At 40.6% G+C, this 22,762-nt stretch overlaps 1 protein-coding gene across 3 annotated transcripts; it reads right to left on the reverse strand.

Annotated features, from left to right (window-relative positions):
* Positions 1–1,100: 1,100 nt before the first annotated feature.
* On the reverse strand, positions 1,101–3,994 carry LOC149188677 (nuclear pore complex protein NUP50B-like). 3 transcript variants are annotated; one of them, XM_089411686.1, is made up of 3 exons: positions 3,898–3,994; positions 3,668–3,800; positions 1,101–2,922 (listed from the first exon to the last, which is right to left on the reverse strand). In XM_089411686.1, the coding sequence occupies exon 3, from the start codon at positions 2,801–2,803 to the stop codon at positions 1,454–1,456; it is 1,350 nt and encodes a 449-aa protein (XP_089267812.1). In that variant the 5' UTR covers positions 2,804–2,922; positions 3,668–3,800; positions 3,898–3,994; the 3' UTR covers positions 1,101–1,453. The 3 variants fall into 3 exon arrangements, with proteins under 3 accessions (XP_089267812.1, XP_089267814.1, XP_089267813.1); XM_089411688.1 differs by lacking the exon at positions 3,898–3,994 and adding an exon at positions 3,125–3,207 and having other exon boundaries at positions 3,668–3,891; XM_089411687.1 differs by lacking the exon at positions 3,898–3,994 and adding an exon at positions 3,116–3,207 and having other exon boundaries at positions 3,668–3,891.
* Between the last annotated feature and the right edge of the window lie 18,768 nt (positions 3,995–22,762).

The following is a 22,762-nucleotide window of genomic DNA, read 5'->3' on the forward strand; positions in this document are numbered from 1 at the left end:
TAATAGACTCATGGTACAGAAGGGCAGATAGATTTAGGATCTTAATGAATTATTTAGGAGAAATCTGCCATTCAAATTTTGGATGTAATACTCTGAGCTTGGTGCAGTGTCTTTTGCTAAGATAAATCTTACAGTTATTATTTAAAAAAACAAAACACACGCGCACACACACACTCAAATCAGGATGAAAGATTAATGGGGCATCTACGAAATGCACTTTTCCAATTTTTTGGATAGTAATTACAGAACAATTATGTCTGCACAAAGTTTAAGCTTCATCAAAATCAGTTTCTTCCTCAATAGCCAAACATCCAGATACCATTGTCTCACACTCCAGAATCTTTACTGGGAAATGAAATATAGAATCAGGTTTCATTGCTTATTTCGTGGCTCTGTTTTGAAATGTTTTTAGGAGGATGCCCAGGAATAGCCGGTGATATCAAGGTACCCCTGGACACCCTCCATACTTGGGGATGTCACCTCCAAGTACACTACACATCCAATTGAACAGGAAATGCCCACGGTGAAGATCCCAAGCTCGGGAAGCAGGGACTGCTTCCACAACCCCTGAGTATGTGTCCCGATGGAACCCTGGTTTAGGATTCTAAAACTCATAAACAGGGAAAGTCATGCACCAAATTTACGCTTCCCCCCCATCTGATAGTTCCATGCTGAACTCTGAAATAAAAACATGGAACCCTAGTAACGAAAATATTTCGAGGAACTGAAATCAAAGATATATCAACCACTCAAACAACCTCTTCGATAAATCTAATCAGAATCCATACCCAAGCAATAAATTATAAAACATTGTCCAAGATTATCTTGGGAGACATTCCTATTTCATTAGATTTACTTTTCTCAGAGAGAGAGAGAGAGGGAGACTAGTAAACTTTTTACACAGGTAAAAAAATTGACCTTTTTTTTCTGTAAAAGCAACAAGCTTAATTCTTAAACCATCGGAGAATATTGTCTCGGCTGCTACTAATTCTTATAATATTTGCATAATCAATGTGGCTTTGAAGTGTAAATGGAATTAAAATAAACATCATTGTAAGAGAGCAAGCTTGCAAATACCATTAATAAAGCAAGCTTGCAAGTAAAAATGGAATTTTAGTCTTCTTTATAAAATTCAAAATTTTCATGAAGAAATCTACTGAAAACAGATTCCATTTACTATGAACTTGCACGAATTTTTAAAATTGTAAACTCTCATATTCACAGCGTAACACTCCCAGAAAAGTAATATCGATTCTAAACTGTATCATGCTCCTAATTTTCAAGAGCTACAGCATCTAATAGGGACATGTGATGCTAAAACTGTAGAAGCAGAAAATGGAAGCATCATCATGGCCACATTATCAAAATATTTGATCTTTTCGCCAATGCTATATGGACAGAAATGGCTTTGCTTGATCACAGCATTCACTAGCTTTTTCATGTTTGAGAATCTTCACGTCTTCAATAAATTCTCTAGCACTCTCGACTGTGCAGGTGATCTATCTTTGTATGCTTCAATGGCTGCTCGGAAGTCTTCAGCTATTAAACTGTCTTTAAACTTCAGTGCAAATGTAGCAAGGCCATCCTTACCATCGCCTGCACTGTTGATGCAAGCAAAAGAAAAACCTCGTTGCTCCATACCCGTCAATTTCATATCTGGATAAAGATTAGTATTGAGGATCAACCTATAATTACCTCTTGACCTCATCACAAGCCTTGCCCTTCCAGTATCTACTGTGGGGATGTTCAGTTTAAGTTCACCCTTTCCTCGTTCCTTCCATCCCCCATTTATATACTGAAAAAGAGCAGCATCAACAGTAAACACTGCTTCTTCTTTCTCTTCACCTGTTTCTACTGGTACTTCTTGAAGACTACCGAAGCCACTTCCAGCTGCCGAAACTTTCTCAGTTGCTGGTTCTCCAAATAGCTGGAGCGGAGCTGCACTGTCACTTGTAGTTCCAGGTGAATCAATTGGAGCTGAATCATCAGTGACTAGTTTTGTCCCAAACAAGGATCCTGTGCCAGTCAGTGACCCTGTACTTGATAGAGAACCAAAAGCGGACGCTGAGCTAAAGTTAAACGAGCCAAACTTTGGGGTTGATCCAAATGGTGTTATTTTAGTGTCAAAGGAGAAGCTGGAGAAGGAAAAACCAGTTCCCGATATTCCCGTAAAGGCATTCTGGGCATTAGAGAGTTGCTGGAATGTCTTCACAAAAGCAGGTTGTTTTCGCTCTAAGGATTTTGTGTTTTCCTTCTCCTCGTCATCTTCCTCTTCACTGTCGTTGGGTTCCTCTTTGCTGGATCCTCCTTTCTTGGGTTCTTCTTGGGTAATTTCTACAGGTTTCAGATCTAACGATTCTCCTTCCATCTTATTTCTCTCAGGTTCTTCTGTGTTAAGCTCTGTAGAATTCAGGTCTGTTGATTCTTTTTCCAAATCCTCCTTTTCACCAATTTTCTTCTCAGCAATCTTTGTCATCTCGGTGGCCTCTGACTCACCTATTTTCTCAGCCTCATCCTTACATCCTTCTGTGACCTTAGAGGCATCTACCACTTGCGGAGTAGCAGTAGGTGAAACCAATTCTATGGCTGCAAATGGATTAGGCGTTTCACCGGAAGAGGATTCGGTTCGATCAACCTTCACGATTTTCCTGATTGCCATGACCTCCTCACAAGCCCTATGACTACTCCCCGTTTCTTGCCCACAAACATCTTCATCCTCAGCATCTGGATCAGCATCCCTTGACAACTCCCTTTCCGCTGGTCTCTTTTTCGAAACACTAATTGCATATTCTGCATCACCCATTTGAGCTACCTTATACAAACCTGTCTGCTACCTTGAATTCTGCTGGATGTTACCAGGGGTTTCGATATTCTTTTTTCCTTTTTCAAGAACTTCTCATTTGGTCTTTGGGGAGCTACTGCCTGAAGGTACAGCATTTACGATCAAAATCAGGGGAAAATCTGGGGATTCAAATTAAACACAAAGCAGCAGAACGAAAATGGGTATATATGCTGAAATCAAAGCAAACATGCTGCAACCGTGAGGAGCATCTAGAACCTACTATAATAAAAATATGTTTGATCACAAATCAAGAAGCAAAGCCCAAACACTCACATGACTCACATGTCTGTGCAGCGTCCAAGTAATGTAATGTATGAGGTTATACTAAATTCGTTTACGACCATGAATCAAATCCAAGATGAATTCTTTGAAAAACGAGTATGCCCACGTGAGAACACAATGAAACAGCAGTCAAGATCATCAGGGGCTTAGTGAAGTTAATATAGATATAAAAATCATACCAAGGAACATTTACTAAAGAAATAAAATAAAAAAATTAAATCAAGTCCTGATATCTCAGAAACCCAATCACTCGGCACTATCGCCACTTCAGAGCTCTCAAGCCCTGATATCTCAGAAACCCAATCAACCAGTTCTATGGGCACTTCAGACAGTTTGAGCCTCGGTGAAAACATGGGCATAATAAGTGCGTGGTAGAAATCAAAACTGAAAATAAGATGAAACAAAAACAAAGCCATTGCATCCTATGCCAACCATTTGTGGAATTACAGAATCTATTTTAAACAAATCAAGGACTGCCCAAAAACTGAAACAATCTGCATTAGCTAAAACAGCACCTAAATGCAGGGATTTACAGATACCCACCTGTCCTAAGCTCCGACTGAAGCTGTTCTGTTGATGGATTCACAGATCCAGGATGTCACAACGTTTGGTTTCCTACCGATGAAGTTCTCGGATTATCAATGGCAGACGAACGCAGAAGCAAGACCCTGAAGGCCTATAGAGATTTCAACGGCTTTCAGGAGCACATACGATGATAATAATCTTAAATGTTTTGCTCTAAGCAAAGCAGAGCAGAATCCTTTATGCCTTACCATGACCCGAGTCAAGCATTTGATGTGAAAGCTCTTTTAGGTCGGGCTTCCAGTACCATTTCACCAAAAGTGCTTCTCCCTTTGCAACATGTGGAGAGGATTCATGTTACCTTTACCCACTTTTTGTGGTCACTCCTGAGGTGGCCCTACCGTTTCCTCTCTCACCATGAGATTGTAATGACCCAATTTTATCCACGCAATCATTTCAACCTAGTGGTAATCCCATCTTTGATTCAATTTTGTTTAGTCGTAATTTAGAGAGTTTCTTCTCGAGCCATGGTGATTTTGAGCTTTGCCCAATGAAAACATTTTTAGTCATATTAACGATAGTGGACAATTCCCCTCAGGGCTTGTACTCATGCGTTTTGGGCAAGATGTGGGTTGGTATGCCTGTTCGGTCATATTCCTCGAAGTACATTGAAGGCATGTGGGTTTCATAAAAGGAAAGGTACAATGTTATATCCCACCATGTATACAAATTTATTTGGTCTTTTTTTTGAAGAACTACTTTTATTAATTTTTCTTATCACTTCTTATAATAATATTAATATAGGACTTTATACAGTTTTAAAAATAATAGGAAGTATATTAATTAAATTTAATTTAGGTAAATATAAGTGGTATATTTAGTTACAAATGAAAATAAATTTAATAAAGATTAACTAATTATTTAATTAAATCATTTTTCTTATCTCTTGGTCTAGTCCAGTTGCCTAGTCTAATGTAGTCGTTTTCTTGGTCAAATGTACCCATCGTTGATCTCTTTTGTCTATTTAACTTGTCTCCGTGATCTAGTCCTTCATCTTGTCCTGATGATGAGCCACACTTGTTGGTTCGAAACGCGTCAACAAATGAATTTTGATGTGATTTTTGCCGAAAACGCTTCTCAATAAACTTGATATGGATCACAGAAGCCTTAATTCAACAACTACTTTTAGTATGGATTTTCCATGGTATGGTAAGAAGACAGGTGTCTGATAAGCACAACGTTTAGTTTAACTTTGTCAGCTGAAAAATATTTTAAGTTGATATTAACTCAAGTTTACAATGGTTGAGGTCTTCACCACCTGCTTTTTGGGAATGATGTGTGTAACATTAGTTGGTCGGACATATTAAGGCAAGAAATGGTGTAATGTAAGGACATTGAAGAGTTGAAATATATAGATATCTTTTAGAAAAAACTAACATATTTTTTTATATTAAATAATAAGATTGTTTATGTATGATAAAATATCACAGTAAAAATATCATTAGATATCATTTTTGGAATTCAACTGCGTTAAGTAAGTCATTCAAACGTATGACCATTTCCATGAGAGGTAGTCGTAACTGACTAATTTCTCATGATTTTTGAATAGTTCACTTAGCACTCATTGCATCGGGTGATGCTCACAGGGGTGAAGAAGTGGGATTGAAACTAGTGAAATGTGGAGAACGAATCACATAGCATCAATCATCACTTCCGGGGCTTGCACCCGGTAACCAGGACTTCCCAGGAGGTCACCCATCCTGGGAAGTAAAAATATCATTGTTTGAGAGTATTATTTTTTTATATCCCATAGTATTTGCATCTATCAATTGTTTTTTCCAACAAGAATAAAACTATATGTTCACAACGTCAAATTATGATTTTATCAGTTCTAATAGTGGATATGCAAAAAGGTCGACATCCATCAAAGGAGCTTATGAGAATAGGATTTTTTTGCACCCTTAATATCGGTCATTGTGGTAGGCAGAGTAATTGATCTCACCGGGATGTCAAACCTTTGATAACCAATCTGCAACTCTATTTTGTTCCCTATAAATATGGGCAAAAGTCACCCTACTGAAATTTCAATCATCAACCTAATTATTTGCATCTAATTAGAAAGTATGGGAGGTTCCAAAGGAGACTTCTTCAAGTACTAGTCTATAACCACTTTAGAATCTCCATATATGTCCATTTTCTTAATGGATAACCATTCGGCACAATATAAGATAACCCACAGTGTTAGGATCCTCGCCCGAGTGTTGGTGCCTACCCCACTGCTCCAACGGAAATGGAAATATTGACTCAACCTTAAGACAATGTATGCCCCTCTACCACATAAGTCATTAATTGCAACCCCATCAAAAAACCCCACAGGGTATTTGTCCCAGATATCCACTTGTTGAATGCATCTTGAAGTTCCCTTTTCTACCACTGGTCCAACTTCATTAAAATATGCACAAATCTTTATGCATCTGTGGTTGATATCCAGAGTTTTATTTTTGAAAATGTAAGCATTTCTACACCTCCAAATGCCCCATATAATGTATAAATGTAGAGTATGGTATTCCTTGTACTCCATCATCCATTCCTGTAAACATGCTTGCATGGATGCAGAATTCCAAATAGAAAAAATGTTTAAGGTGGGCTATACCCCTATCTAGATGGAAACTGAAATGGGCATTTAAGAAATATATGAGCCACATCCTCAAGGGCCCCCAAATAAAATATACATCTACGAGTTCCATTGAAGCCCCTACGGCATAAATTATCCCAGGTCAATATTGTATTCTGCTAGGTCAGCCACCTAAATCGTTTGAGTTTTAGGGGAAGTTCCCATGCCAGATTTCTCTGAACCACCTGTTTTCCATCCTATTTTGTTGTACCATTGTAATATATGTTGGCATTATGATGTATGTGCTGTACTTGATGGCAACCCACTTGTAGTAGAACAACTCACTTGTATATGGTAACTAGATGAATCTACATAAGAGATATCAATGTGACAGAATGCATGATAGTAGTGTTTACAGATGTGATGAAATTGTTGAAAAGTGTGCAACAAGAAATGCTTGTTGAGAATGCAACAAGATGATGGAGCTTAGTGGAAAGGAGCCGCCTTCACTAAGTGGTCCCGCAGGCAAATTATGGCGCAAAGTATATTTTTGGATCACAGCAGGAGTGATCACAGCAGGAGCGATCACAGCAGGAGTGATCAAAGTCTATTTTTAGACTGTTAGTCAAAAATAGAAAAGTCAAATATTATTGTCTCATAATAATATTTAGACTATAAACTTTATCTTATCCTCTTGGAGCACTTTAGTTTGAGCTACAGATGTGGCACATGCAGCTGTCAGAAGGAAATACGCTTTCTTTATGAGTCAGTTGAGCTATTGCATGCAGGACATCAGTTAGAACTCATGTGGTTGAGTTCTGTGGAGTTGGATGAGCAGTTAATGGAGTTGTGTTCAGTTTGACTTAGTTGAACTAGTTGTATTTAGTCTAATTAATCAATAGACTAAGTGATGAGTTGTGTGAATTAGTTATTAATTAATTCACTAATTATTAACTCATAATGCAACTAAAGAATACATCAGTTAACTCAGTGCATGTACAGTTTAGTGGAGACAGGTGTTAGAGGTTGAGATTGCTATCAGTTGTGCATGAGATTGTACACATGCATGGGATTGAGTTATGCTAATGATCTCTGTGTAGTGTGGGCCAATACCAAGTGAAATATAGCTTGTGCTCACGTGATTTACAGTGTGGGTGATTTTCACAAGGTAAATAGGAGTTTGGATCAGCCATTCTCATTCATTCTCAGCAGGTATTGTGCAGTGGAGGCAGGCAAAGCAGCGGGGGAGATTTGGAGATCAAATCTGAGCTAGTTTTGTGTGTAACAGGTGGAGATAGTGCTGGATACTTGAGAGGAGTATTGTACTATGTTTGTTACATGTTCTCAATCAATATAATATACAGATAGTTGGGGTTTTTAGCGAGATGCTTTCCCCGGGAAAATACTGTGTTGATATGTGTGATTGATGCTTCTATGTGCGCATGATATTGTTTCTGCTTCTGTAAATTGATGATCAATGTAGAGGAGGTTATGTATTATGCATGTTTTCCGCAATAGTGTATACTCGGGATAATCTCTGTTGAATATGTGTTTATTATTCAAAATTTCTACATGTTATCGGAGCTGCTTGATTTGTAGAAGAGATTTTTACAGGATATCAAGCGAGGATTGATCATCAAATCTATTATTCAGGAAGTGACTACATTCTATTTCTTCAGGAAGAGTATGTCATCAGGCCAGGTAGCCTCTGGATTCATCCTTCTTTTGGAAGGCTAAATATCAGGTGAATGCCCTTACAGTCGACCTCTGTACGAGAAATAGATTGTTCTCACGAATTTTAGATCGGAAGCGATTGAGTTTTGAGCTGGTGGAATTCGAATTTAATTCCAAAGCAAGAGATAAACTCATAAACATTAAGTGTGAGAATGGAGACAGTATGCCCTAGTATCTCACGAAGTTCACCCAATGCCGGGATGAGCTGGGAAGTGTGGGGGTGACTGTTGGATGAGGATGGTGAGTCTAGCACTCCTTGACCTTCCTAAGAGTCGGCATAGCTACCAGGACTCGGTGAATGGAAGGGAGAAATTACCAGGATGGGAGAGACTTTGTTCGGATCTTGTGCAAGAGGAGATTAGACGGCGCACCAAAGACAGTTCTTCATCTATGCATGATGAGGAGAACTGTGCCTTAACGAGTAAGGCAAAGAAGGGGAAGGGGAAGGTTTCTCTTTCCGAATCCAGTTCTTCCAATGATGGGAAGAAGGTTGACAAGTCGAAGGTGAGATGCTTGCGTTGTCATGAGTTGGGCCATTATGCTACGAATTGCCCAAAGAAGAAGTCCAAGAAGGGATCTGGGGAAGGATCTGAAGGTGAAGCACTTGCTTCACAATTTGAGTTGGATTTCACACTCTTCGCATGCATGGTTTCATCCATGATGGGAAGTGGTTGGTTTCTTGACAGTGGAGCTTCTTTCCACATGACCGGTGACAAAAGTTTGTTCAGTACTTTGGAGGAGAAATATCTCCAGATACTCATAGGGATGGGTAATGATGAGAAGTATAGTGTCTCAGGTGTAGGCACGGTTATTTTTCAGAGGGAGCATGGAGCTCGCATTACCTTGACCGATGTCAAGTCTGTACCAGGACTGAAGAGAAACTTGGTGTCGATCGCGATGCTGGAAGACAGAGGTTATGATGTAGTCTTCAGTGAGGGAAAGGTTTTCCTTAGACACATCATCACTAGACAGGTGAAGCAGATTGGTTCACGGGTCAAGAACCTGTATGCTCTTGAGGTTCAAGATGCATGCAAAGCCTTGAGTAGCGAGGCAACTGATGGAGACTTGGTGGTTGAGAGGGAGCGTATATTACCGCTCAACATGCAGAGCTAGAAGAAGTCTCAGACGATTGTGGAGGAGCCACAATTGGTGCAACAACTTCAGGAGGTTGTGGAGCAACCACAACAAAGGAAGCTGAGAGGAGATTGAGTAGAGACATCTACTCATGCAGAGACCTCTAGTAGGGGGAAACTTCGAGCCAGGTGGGCTGAGGGATTGCATGCAGCCATACCTCCAGGCAGGAGGTGGGGTGATGTGGATTGATCGTCCCAAGGAGGAGGGGAAGGATCCTTGAGGTACCCAACCTCTTGGATGAGACCTTGCTACGGGAGCCCCGATGTGGAGTAGCAGGAACTGATTGATTGGGTAGAAGACAGATGCGGATGGAGCGACAGAGAGAGCGATAGTGCAGGGAATCCCAGGACAGCGCATAGCATGCAGGCTGTAGCAATGCGAGAGGCACAAGTGTTTTGCACAGTGCTAGGTGGCACAGAGAGGTGTGCAATGGTGCGAGATGCATGTAGATGTTGCAGTAGCGTAGATGTCAGAGAGGGATCACTTGTCAGCAGCAGGTAGAGCTTCAGCATCAGAGTATGATCCTAGCCCAAAAGAGTGGTCAGTTGGGAGTGTTTTTTGTTCCAAGTGTTGTTGGAGCAAAGTGGACCGGGCAGTGTTGCATGCAGAACATTCCAGAGTTACAGGGTTGGGTTTGAGAGGAAGCCTTTCTTGTTGAGAGGGAGTGTTGAAAAGTGTGCAACAAGAAATGCTTGTTGAGAATGCAACAAGATGATGGAGCTTAGTGGAAAGGAGTCACCTTCAGTAAGTGGTCCGGCAGGCAAATTATGGCGCAAAGTCTATTTTTGGATCACAGCAGGAGTGATCACAACAGGAGCGATCACAGCAGGAGCGATCACAGCAGGAGCGATCACAGTAGGAGTGATCAGAGTCTATTTTTAGACTGCTAGTCAAAAATAGAAAAGTCAAATATTATTGTCTCATAATAATATTTAGACTATAAACTTTATCTTATCCTTTTGGAGCACTTTAGTTTGAGCTACAGATGTGGCACATGCAGTTGTCAGAAGGAAATACGCTTTCATTATGAGTCAGTTGAGCTATTGCATGCAGGACATCAGTTAGAACTCACGTGGTTGAGTTCTGTGGAGTTGGATGAGCAGTTAATGGAGTTGTGTTCAGTTTGACTTAGTTGAACTAGTTGTATTTAGTCTAACTGATCAATAGACTAAGTGATGAGTTGTGTGAATTAATTATTAATTAATTCACTAATTATTAACTCATAATGCAACTAAAGAATACATCAGTTAACTCAGTGCATGTACAGTTCAGTGGAGACAGGTGTTAGAGGTTGAGATTGCTATCAGTTGTGCATGAGATTGTACACATGCATGGGATTGAGTTATGCCAATGATCTCTGCATAGTGTGGGCCAATACTAAGTGAAATATAGCTTGTGCTCACGCGATTTACAGTGTGGGTGATTTTCACAAGGTAAATAGGAGTTTGGATCAGCCATTCTCATTCATTCTCAGCAGGTATTGTGCAGTGGAGGCAGGCAAAGCAGCAAGGGAGATTTGGAGATCAAATCTGAGCTAGTTTTGTGTGTAACAGGTGGAGGTAGTGCTGGATACTTGAGAGGAGTATTGTACTATGTTTGTTACATGTTCTCAATCAATATAATATACAGATAGTTGGGGTTTTTAGCGAGATGCTTTCCCCGGGAAAATACTATGTTGATATGTGTGATTGATGCTTCTATGTGCGCATGATATTGTTTCTGCTTCTTTAAATTGATGATCAACGTAGAGGAGGTTATGTATTATGCATGTTTTCTGCAATAGTGTATAATCGGGATAATCTCTGTTGAATATGTGTTTATTATTCAAAATTTCTACAAAAATGCAGGGCAACTTCAAGGAATTAGTTCAGAAGGCAACTCACTCAGATGAAAGATCATAGTATAGCAGCTAAACATCAAAGAATTACAGATCAGTCTTCACAGAATGAAGAAAGAGAGGTATACACAAGTTCACCATTGACCAAGCTGCGTATACACGCAGGTTCGCTGTATACAAGTCGCGTATATGTACTCACACACTTTCACAGAAGGAAAAGCGCGTATACCTTGGAAAACTAAATTTTTGGTCTGAAGTATTTGGTCCATGGTATTTTGATCTATGGTATTAGTCCAAGGTATCTGGTCCGAGGTATTGACCCTAGGTATTTGGTCCAAGGTATTGGTCCTAAGTGGTTTTGGTCCATGGTATTGAGAAAGGCCTAAAATTATAAAAGGAGGAGAAGATCATTAGGCCAAGGTGTGCAAGTATTGAATATCTGATGAAGTGTGAGATCTAGTATGCAGGTTATTGGGTTATGGTGCTTTGTTGGATCTAAACCAAGGATGAACCTTAGCTGATGATGAGAGATCAGATCAGATGATGGATCGGGAACTTAAGGCGTAAAATGAACTATCATTATGTGTTTTTGCTCAAGTATATTCTAGATCTGAATACTGACGCATATATTATTCTGTAAATGATATGATTTGGGTATAACAAAAGTCTGGAATAGTTGCAGAACTCTGAATTTATATTTGCAGATGTATATGCTGGTTGGCTTTGAGCAAAGTGCATGTACACGCAGGTTCGACACATGGAAGTAACGTATACCTTATAAAATATATTTCAGTTGTTTCTCTTTATTGTTGCAGAGTTCTGGGTTCTAGTTTGGGTTCTGGTTACTGTATTCTGGTGACAGTATTCTGAATCATCAGATTGATGGGTGGTCTAAGTGAATGATTGTTTCGGCTATGGTTGGTTCAAAAGGTGATTGGTTGATACAGATATATTTGATGATTGAATGAAGTTGTTGATGGATCCAATATGAAAATTTATGAAACATGGTCCCTGGAAGAAAAGAGAAGGTCATAGCCTTCTGTAGGTCAGCGCCTACATACTAAGCAAACATATCGGCTAGTACAAGAGCTAGGGGGTTGTAGCTCCCTTCCAGTAGACGCTGTAGAATGAGAGAAGTTTGTAGCCTTCTGCAGGTAGAAGCCCGCGTACTGGTACAAGACTGCACCAGTACAAAAATTGTAAACAGAATTTTCTTATTATTAAAAGAAGACAGAGACAACAACAACGGGTGGTTTTCACCCACATTGGGTTTCCACCTTATATCTTGGTGTTCATGTGTGTTGCTTATGTGTGATGCTTTATTCTGCTTTTACTACACTATCTAATGAATTCCTAATATACTTGTTACACAGTAATTTGTCACCATCCCTGTTACTCCTCTTGTCGTACCTTGGAGGACCCATCCCGGGAGTTATAAGAAGTGACAAAGTCTAAAAACACCTGCATTATGTTCCCCTGAGTATGTACTCCATGTTCCCTCAAGACACCTTCTGCAGATCATCCCTAAAAAATGCTCCTTTTCCATTGGCGCAAGTCCACAGTATCCTACCCGCGCCAATGATGGAGATCCTCAAAATGGGGCACGACCATTGGCGCTCTATCTTAGAGCAACAGTGGCGCCAACCAAATTTAGTCGTGCTTTTTGCCTTAATGCACGTCCGACTGTTGTTTCCTTCATTACATGGAGCTTTTCTGAGGATAGAAAATCAGTTTTTTGTCGAGCTTTATCCATCTTTATGGCTTTTGCTAATTCCACAAAAGGTGTCCCGGTTCATCGCATCCTCCTCCCTTCTCCATCTATATAAGCTTGTCATTATGCATTGGACAAGCTAGTGCTAGAGAGAGTGTTGGTGTTAGTGTTATGCTAGTGATTTGGTAATTGAGTTATAGTAGTGATGATTATTGGTCATGGAGAGAATGCTAATGAGTGCTAGAGAGGTTATGCTGCCGGAGAGGAGATGCATGTCAAGACACATATAGTTACTCACCCAGCCAGGAGAAGGGTCGACGTCAGAACAATGGTTGTAACTTTTCCTGTTTATTAATTGATGAGCGACTGCTATTATAGTTCCAATCTCATTATCTGTCATGGTGATATGTTGATTTATTTCCTTTCTGACTGAAATATAGTTGTGCCTTGGTAGTTTTTATGTTGGTATCTGTCTCTTCCTTTGTATGTGCAGGTATTCGTTATGATCTGTTGGAGCAAGGGAGCGAGGATATCAACTCTGCTTCAATCATAGCGTTGGACTCCAGGTTAGTCTTCTTGATTCACCTTTGAGGCATAACTAGGAACTTGCGTAGCAGCGTGGTTTGTTTGTGGCTAGTTCTGTCATAGGCTAGTGGGATCGCCTCTGTCCGCAGAGGGGATTTACCTTACCAACAAATTGGCGACTCCACTGGGGATTAACTCTTTGTTTTCTGTCTTGCATGTTAATTTTCTTCTGCTTGCTTGAGTGCATGAGCTTCCTGAGTCAGTTCTGAGTTGATTCTTTACTGTTTGACCCATCTGAGCACTGTCAACCCGACCTGAGGTCGTATCATTTATCTTTTTAGTTGGCAAGCTTAATTGGCGCTGTTATTTCTCTGACAGTCGCGCCAGTTGGCGCACGTTGCTCAAAAGCAACTCGCGCCAATTCTGTGGTAGCGCAAGTTGCAGGCTGACAGTCGCGCCAGCTCTGTAAATTTTGCCTGTGTGTGGGTGGAAAGCTCATTCAGTCTCTTTATATATCTCTTTCAGCCTCTGGAACTGTGTTGAACCTCTGCTTGACTGGTTTTAGCCTGTATCCCTCAGTTGTTTTCTTATTTCCAGTGACTTTGCATGTCTAGCCTTCTGTGGGAAGTTTTGGTCTCTTGATCATCCAGTCAGCTTGTTGATTGTTCTACACCTATCCAGTGCTTTGTTAAAGCTTGATCTTCTATACTCTGAATACTTCACTTCTAGCCTCTTTGGAGTTCACTAGTTTTTGTGTTTTTTCCTTGCTTGCATGGTTCGTTTTGTGTTTTAGAATTGGTTCTATTTCATTGACTGAACTTGGATTGTGCATATCTCTTGGAATTTGTTTACATGCATCATGCTATCTTAAAGGAAAGGAAAAACAAAAAATCTCTTGCATTATAGTAGTTAGCATTTATTGTTATTTGTTGCTATTAAAAGGAAAAAGACAAAATTTCGTTTCTTGTTATTAGCTGCATTAGGATCTTTGTTCTTTGTTGAAGTGATCATTTCGTTTGTGAAAAAAGATCTCAACCCTCCTGTAGATAGGATTCATCGAATCAAATGATTTAATTTCGGCATATAGTTTGCATGTAAGAAGTTTTCGAGATATCACATACGGTAGGACCAAAAAACTGAAACATAATCAAAGATAAACTTTAAAATGAACTCAATGAACATAACAACGCATTGGAACCTAACGCAAACACTCTAGAGGTCTAGGTTAGAGACGTGTTCCGGCGTCGTTAAACCTGGTAGTTTATCGTCGAGTGGTTGGGTGATTCCTCCACGGTGAAACGGTAGCTGCCAATACGGACTGTGCTCCCACGTACCGTCGAGTATATATTGGGAGACCCCTATAGGAATAAAGCCTTTATCCATAGGAAGCCGTGTCAGCTGCCCTACGATTCGCAATGCAGTGGACACAGCATTCACGAAGATCGACCACCCGTACCCTAAAAAGTATTCTGTGGTTTTGCGAAAAGTTTGGCACACCCTCTACCTAGAATTCCAGAGCAGTCACTTTTGATCCTTTTCGGACTCCCTAAACGAAAAGGTGCCTATGAGCGTCTTGTCACTTCGTGCTCATTAAATATTCGAAGGAGACTAGAGTCATCTTTTACCCTTTTCTCGACTCTTAAAAAATGAAAAGGTTAAGTTCAGTGTCTTAAAAATTATTGGCCACGATAACATCTACCCAATTAGATTTTGCGTGCGTTAGCTTGAGTAGGGTTAATTCTCGTTCAATGGCAGCCTTTCCGGTGCCCACCGGCCAAGGTGTTCCTCCTGATGGGTACCCTCGCCCATTTCCTTCTGTTGGAAATGTTGGTGTTCAGTATATCGCAACATTGTCTTTGCCTGGGTTGACCATTGGTTTACCCGTATGGTTGTTTTCAAACTCGGTGGTCTCAAGTGTGATGAATCCTGTCCCACCACCACCTCCTCCACCCGAACAACACCATGTTGATTCTAAGGTGGACCCCTTCCCTTCTTCGCCTATTGCTGCGTCCTCATCTTCTACTTCGCCTGGTGAAACCTTGGATTTCGCTAACCAGGTGGCTAAGAAGAAGAAGAAGAAGACCAAAAAGAAGAAGTCTCCTAAGGGAAAGGTCGTATCTACCACGAAGCTATTAGAAGTGGAACCACCTTCTGCTCCTCCGCGGAAGCTTCGGTCTCCTTGTCGATTATGCAAAGGGGATCATTTTCTTTCTGATTGTCCTGGCATTCCCAGGATCCTAGATATATGGTCCCGTGACCCGACTCGCCCCTTGCTGTCGCAAATTGACGATACCTTACTAGTTGGTAACAGGAAAGGGAAGGTTCGTTTCCCTTGTCGACTTTGTGAAGGTAATCATCTCCTTCGACTTTGTCCACTGATGGATGAAGCTTCCCGTCTTTTGGCAAGTCTGTCGGATTCCTTACCCCAACTACCCGCTGGATATCAGCGTCTTGTTACACCTGCAGAGTGTCTCTCCACTAACCAAGAGATCAAGCATGATTCCTCTTTGGTCCAGCTTTCTCTTCCTGAACCTACCTGTGCTCAGCCTTTTCCAGACCAGTACCTGGTCGGAAAGAGTGTTGCTCAGCCTATTCCAGACCAGTACCTGGTCGGAAAGAATGTTGCTCAGCCTGTTCCAGACCAGTACCTGGTCGGAACAAGTGATTTATGTTCATCATCTACGCACTACTTGATCATCAAAGATGAACCTCCTGAGTCCAAACCGACCGAAAGTCCACAGTTCAAGCTTACAAGTAACCTGGTCTTTCAAAAGGTCCAGCTTACAAGTGACCCGGTTTTGCCTACAGAAGTTCCATCTTTAGCTGCTCTTACATCTGAATCTAAACCAGACGAAAGTCAAAAGGTCTGGCTTACAAGTGACCCGGTTTTGCTTTCAGAACTTCCACCCCTAGATGATCCTACATCTGAATCCAAACCAGACAACAGTCAAACGGTCCGGATTACAAGTGACCCGGTTTCGCCTTCAGAAATTACCTCCTCAGATGATGTTATCACTGCCAAGAATGACGAACCCACCGTCCAAATTCTATTCATTGACATAGACGTTAATGATCAAGTGAGCATCCCTCTCATTTCTTCACAACAGGAAGAAAGTCCATTAGAGGCATATCCGGCTGTTTATCCAGTCCCACCTCCAAGCAACCTAGTTATTTCCTTTAATTGGGATCAACTGGTCAATCCTCGGTTACCAGCCTCCATACCATTTCGAATTATAGTTCAAGTCTATCGCATGGTTATGGCTGGTACAATTATTGATGAAGGATCTCCTGTTAGTATCCTTTCTTCAACAGCTTGGGAAGCACTTGGTTCCCCACTGCTTCTGCCTGAGATGAGAAGCCTTGTAGGTTTCCATCGAGAAATCACTCGACCTTTAGGAATTCTTCCCAATGTACCTATCACGTTAGAAGGGAAGACTATCCAAATGGGTCTCATGGTAGTCCAAGGTCCGTTAGATTACAATTTACTCCTTGGACGAGATTATATTTATCGCATACGTGCTATTGTGTCCTCACTCTTCAGAGTGATGTGTTTTCCGCATGAAGGAAGAACGATCAAAGTCGTAGACCAACTTTCATTCCCCGGTTCACACTTCACATATAGCCATTTGCCATTCCTAAATGGTCTTATTTCCACAGGAAATGCCCCAGCACCCACCCCGTCATTCTGATGACGGCAGCTCACCCGGGCGCGTGACTGAAGCCCGGGGGGCATCCTCCAATCGAGTCTTTCCAAGTAAACCTTCATTCCATCCACTCCGTGAATGCCATGAAGCTTGGGGGGCATGTATCTCGATTGGTATAATCATGCTGGGGGCATGCAACAATTTTTTTTTTTTTAACAAGCATAGTTTTTCGTTTCAAGCTTGTGTAAACATGAAACCGAACCCAAGCATAGTTTTTCGTTTCAAGCTTGTGTAAACATGAAACCGAACCCAAGAATAGTTTTTCGTTTCAAGCTTATGTAAACATGAAACCGAACCCAAGCATAGTTTTTCGTTTCAAGCTTGTGTAAACATGAAACCGAACCCAAGCATAGTTTTTCGTTTCAAGCTTGTGTAAACATGAAACCAAACCCAAGCATAGTTTTTCGTTTCAAGCTTGTGTAAAAATGAAACTGAATCCAAGCAAAGTTCTTCATGGTTCAAGCTTGTGTAAAAATGAACCCAGTTACATCCCGTGATTGCCTTTTATCCGCTAAAATTCTGCTAGATGAGCCTTGGTTGTTTCATTCCATCGCCACCATCTTTTTGGCCGATCATGTGCTTTCACTTGGTTGTTTCTCCTTTCCTGAGGAACCGCAGCGATGAGTGATCTTGTTAGCCAGCCTCTTAACCTTTACGTGTTTCAAATAAAGTTCCACCATTACCGGAACCAGTTGCTATCCCTTATACCACTCGTTCCTTTAGGACGAGTCGCCTTTACGCTCTTTTCTGACTCGTAAAATATGAAAAGATTTCCGAGTATTTTTCCCTTTTTTACTCGTTAAAGAAAATAAAAATGAAGGTCCGCTTTTAGCTCTTTTCTGACCATTTAAAGAGGAAAAGATTGCCGAGTCGCTCCTCTTGACTCGTTAAATGGTGATAAGGGGCGGTCGTTTTAAGTTCTTTTTGTCGACCGTTAAAACATAAAAAGATTACCGGGTTTTTGTCGTTTCAAACTCGTTAGTGGTTACGAAACGACGTGGTTTTGACCGCTTTTTTACTTTTTCAGGTCGAAATCACTAATCATGAAAAGTACTCCTCGATCGTAATGATCGGGCGGTTCTTTCGGGTATTATTTTATACTTTTTCGGGCCCGAGAGACACAACTTTACGAAAAAGGACATCCCTGGAGTTTCCTTTTCCGCTGTCTTTTCAAACTCTCTAAACAAGAAAAGACGCCGAGTTCTTCCTTTGTCAGACTCGTTAAAACTTAATGACATCGGATTTTGTCACAACGCAAGCATATGCTATCCCCATCAAGCTTGTTAAAAATAACTGGGGTACTCACCAGAAATGGTGGGGGAAAATAAAATTTTTTGAACCATAATTGTTACCATAACGGCAGTATGTCGCTCTTGAACATGGCACTTTTTGCTTTCGTGTCCAGGGTGGGGATATTTCACCTCATATCTTTCACTTGCTTCCATGGATTTGGGTACCCTATTTGACCTCTCATTCACTCATTGCCTCGTCATAATGACCTTTGATACATTGATGTCAAATACTGCCAATTCCGTTAATGTGCCGCCGATATGTTCAAGAGAAGTTGACCTCTGCAAATAAACAACCTCCCTCTGATAGTTCGCACAATCTTGATTCACAACATTATCTCTCTGTCTCGTGTCGATGATGTGGGAAACATTATGGCCCACCTTCGATCAAGGTCACTCCCTGTCGCCTTCAGCTCACTATCCAGGAAGTTGACCTAGAGACTCCCTTCCGGTGCCTTGGAGCCTGCATGCCTCAATGGCAGGTTCTTCGTGTTCGACGTGAGGTTTTCATCATTGGCCTCCGATCGAATGATTCTACGGGTGTTCGACTTCAGCGCATTGATTCACACGCCGTAGATTGTACCTATAGTACCTTGAGGGCCATTGTCATTATTGGTGGTACCTCTCGCGTCTGTTAACAGTTTCCATTATTGACTGGTAATCAGGCGATGTTCATGCATGTTCGACTTCAGCTCATATATTCACATGCTTGGACTTGTACTCTTGTTCGGGTCGAGATGGAGCGCAAGACCCTGGATTGTGTCTGTTGTAATCCAGGCGTGTTTCTTGATATTTGACTCATTCACTGGATGGCTGCGACCATACCTGAGTCAAATCATTGATCCTAACCAGATGGCTGCATCCATACTATGGATCTAGATTATTTATGTACTCTCTTATGGATGGCTGCGACCATACCACGTACATCTTGTAATTGAACTATCAGTCATGTCTCTTAATACAGCTCCTCGGCGGCAGTAACTATATGTGCTCTTGTGTGCTCTTATGTGTGTGTTCTTGTAAAGCATTTCACCCCTCTCCACCTCTCGGACTTCATGCTTTAGGGGGCATCTGTTACACAGTAATTTGTCACCATCCCTGTTACTCCTCTTGTCGTACCTTGGAGGACCCATCCCGGGAGTTATAAGAAGTGACAAAGTCTAAAAACACCTGCATTATGTTCCCCTGAGTATGTACTCCATGTTCCCTGAAGACACCTTCTGCAGATCATCCCTAAAAAATGCTCTTTTTCCATTGGCGCAAGTCCACAGTATCCTACCCGCGCCAATGATGGAGATCCTCAAAATGGGGCGCGACCATTGGCGCTCTATCTTAGAGCAACAGTCGCGCCAACCAAATTTAGTCGTGCTTTTTGCCTTAATGCACGTCCGACTGTTGTTTCCTTCATTACATGGAGCTTTTCTGAGGATAGAAAATCAGTTTTTTGTCGAGCTTTATCCATCTTTATGGCTTTTGCTAATTCCACAAAAGGTGTCCCGGTTCATCGCATCCTCCCCCCTTCTCCATCTATATAAGCTTGTCATTATGCATTGGACAAGCTAGTGCTAGAGAGAGTGTTGGTGTTAGTGTTATGCTAGTGATTTGGTAATTGAGATATAGTAGTGATGATTATTGGTCATGGAGAGAATGCTAATGAGTGCTAGAGAGGTTATGCTGCCGGAGAGGAGATGCATGTCAAGACACATATAGTTACTCACCCAGCCAGGAGAAGGGTCGACGTCAAAACAATGGTTGTAACTTTTCCTGTTTATTAATTGATGAGCGACTGCTATTATAGTTCCAATCTCATTATCTGTCATGCTGATATGTTGATTTATTTCCTTTCTGACTGAAATATAGTTGTGCCTTGGTAGTTTTTATGTTGGTATCTGTCTCTTCCTTTGTATGTGCAGGTATTCGTTATGATCTGTTGGAGCAAGGGAGCGAGGATATCAACTCTGCTTCAATCATAGCGTTGGACTCCAGGTTAGTCTTCTTGATTCACCTTTGAGGCATAACTAGGAACTTGCGTAGCAGCGTGGTTTGTTTGTGGCTAGTTCTGTCATAGGCTAGTGGGATCGCCTCTGTCCGCAGAGGGGATTTACCTTACCAACAATACTGATTAAAGTTCAATGCATGATAATTTGCGTAAATCAAAAGATCTTTGCATATACACTAGTTTCATTAAGTACAGTGGCGTATACACGCTAGTTCACTGAGCTGAAGTAGCGTATACAAATCAGATTTGAAAATTAAATTATTGATCTAATTATACTGATTCACCCCCCCCCCCTCAGTATTATTTCCAACAATTGGTATCAGAGCAGGTCCTTCAGAAGAAGCTTGATCGCTTGAAGGAAGATCCATCATCATGAGTAATCAAGAAAGCGGGGGATCCATTAGACCGCCAATATTTGATGGGAGCAACTTTGTTTATTGGAAGGTAAGAACCACAGCCTATCTTCAATCTCTTGGAACAAATGTCTAGGAAATCGTGGAAGGAGGATATACATTTCCATCAACAATTCCTACAAATACGACAGGTAAAAAGCAATATGAAACCAATGCCAAGGTTGTCAATACATTATTTGGAAGTCTGTCACAATCAGAGTTTGTCAAAGTTATGCAGCTCAAATCAACCAAAGAAATATGGGACAAAATTGTTCTAAGCTACGAAGGAAACTCTCAGGTAAAACGTGCTAAACTGCAAACTCTCATAATTCAATATGAAACTCTCAAGATGCACAATGATGAAAGTATAGCTAGTTACTTCTTACGTATAGATGAGGTTGTTAGTTGCATGAAGAATCTGGGTGAAGAGATAAAGGAAGTTACCTTAGTTGAAAAAGTTTTAAGATCCTTATCTACTAAATTTGAATCAAAAGTATCTGCCATAGAAGAAAAGCAGGATCTACAGATTATTACTATGACACAGCTTCACGGAATCTTAACTGCCTTTGAGATGAGAAAAGAAGGTCCATCAGATATGAGAGAAGCCACATTTAAAGCTTCAACAAAAGGAAAAGAAGAACTCAATGAATCAGGACATATTTCAGAAGAAGAAGAGGAAGTAAACTTTGTCAAGAAGCTTCAACGGGGTTCTGGAAGATTTAGAGGTAAACTACCTTTCAAATGTTTTGCCTGTGGTAGAGTTAGTCATTATGCTGCCAAATGTCCTCATAAAGATAAATATGATAAAGGGAAGGAATCTACAAAATGGAATAGAAAACAAAGTGTAAGTAAAAAGAGCTACTATACTCATGAAGATAGTGATGGTTTATCAAATAGTGATGAAGATGAGAATAGTAATGACTATAGACTTCTGATGGCTTATGAAGATGATGATTTTTTGGATGCTTTAGATGAAGATGACCTTTATGAAGAAATCTCTAAACTCAAAATCTGTTTAGAAGAAAAGAATATGATTATAGATACCTTGACATACCAACTTGCTGAAAGAGAAAAACACAATGAAAAACTAGAATGTGAAATTGTGGGTCTAAGAAAGGATCTTGACAAAACAAAAGCTCTCAATCTTAGATTTGCTAAGGGATCAGAAACCTTAAATGAAATTATCAAAGTGTAACGTTCTTCTCTGATAAAGACGCTCTGTTTTCTTGAAAGGAAAAGTTAAAGCTAGGAATGTTATGTATGTTGATGGCTTAAAGCATAACCTGTTGAGTGTGAGTCAAATGTGTGATCAAGGAAATGAAGTAGTGTTTCGATCAAATGGATGTGTTGTTCGTGAGCTTGATACAGGAGAAACCATGATCAAAGGTACAAGAACTCCAAACAACCTATACATACTCAAGGGAGGACAACAACAATGCTATCTAAGCAAAAATGATGAAAACTGGTTATGGCACAGAAGATTGGGACATCTAAGCTTTTCTCAAATAAGAAAAGCATGCAGATTCCAGGTTGTTCGTGATCTTCCAGATATCAACATTCCTAAAAATACTATATGCAAATCATGTCAATTCGGTAAGCAAACCAGATCTCACTTCATCGAAAAGGAAGGGTCAGCTAGTAAGCCTCTTGAACTTGTTCATACTGATTTATGTGGACCATCAAGGAAAAAGTCACCTCGTGGAGAAGAATACTTTATATTGTTCATTGATGATTTTTCCAGAATGTGTTGGATAGGTCTTCTAAAGCATAAAGATGAAGCATTTGAAAATTTCAAAGCCTTCAAAGCTTTGGTTGAAAATGAATCATATCGCAAAATTAAAATCCTCAGATCTGATCGAGGAGGGCAATTTACCTCAAATGAATTCTTTGACTTTTGTGAACAACATGGAATAAAAATGTAGTTCTCCACCGCAAGGACTCCTCATCAAAATGGAGTGGTAGAGAGGATGAACAGAACAACAAATGGCTCGTGCTATGCTAGATCAATCTGGAACTCCTGCAACCTTCTGGGGTGAAGCTGCATTCGCTTCCGTCACTATTCTCAACCAAGCAAATGTTCGAGTAAACATCACTCAAATTCCACATGAACTTTGGTATGGTAAGACTCCTACTGTAAAATACTTCAAAGTTTTTGGAAGCAAATGTTACATCAAAAA

This window comes from Pinus tabuliformis, chromosome 3_1, assembly GCF_031772625.1.
Source record: "Pinus tabuliformis cultivar Carrire ecotype Pingquan chromosome 3_1, CPIR1, whole genome shotgun sequence".
In the NCBI taxonomy this organism is placed as follows: domain Eukaryota; kingdom Viridiplantae; phylum Streptophyta; class Pinopsida; order Pinales; family Pinaceae; genus Pinus; species Pinus tabuliformis.

Bases quoted from the DNA above. Each gene is read 5' to 3' on its own strand.
- LOC149188677 (XM_089411686.1), bottom strand. From the start codon at position 2,803: ATGGGTGATGCAGAATATGCAATTAGTGTTTCGAAAAAGAGACCAGCG.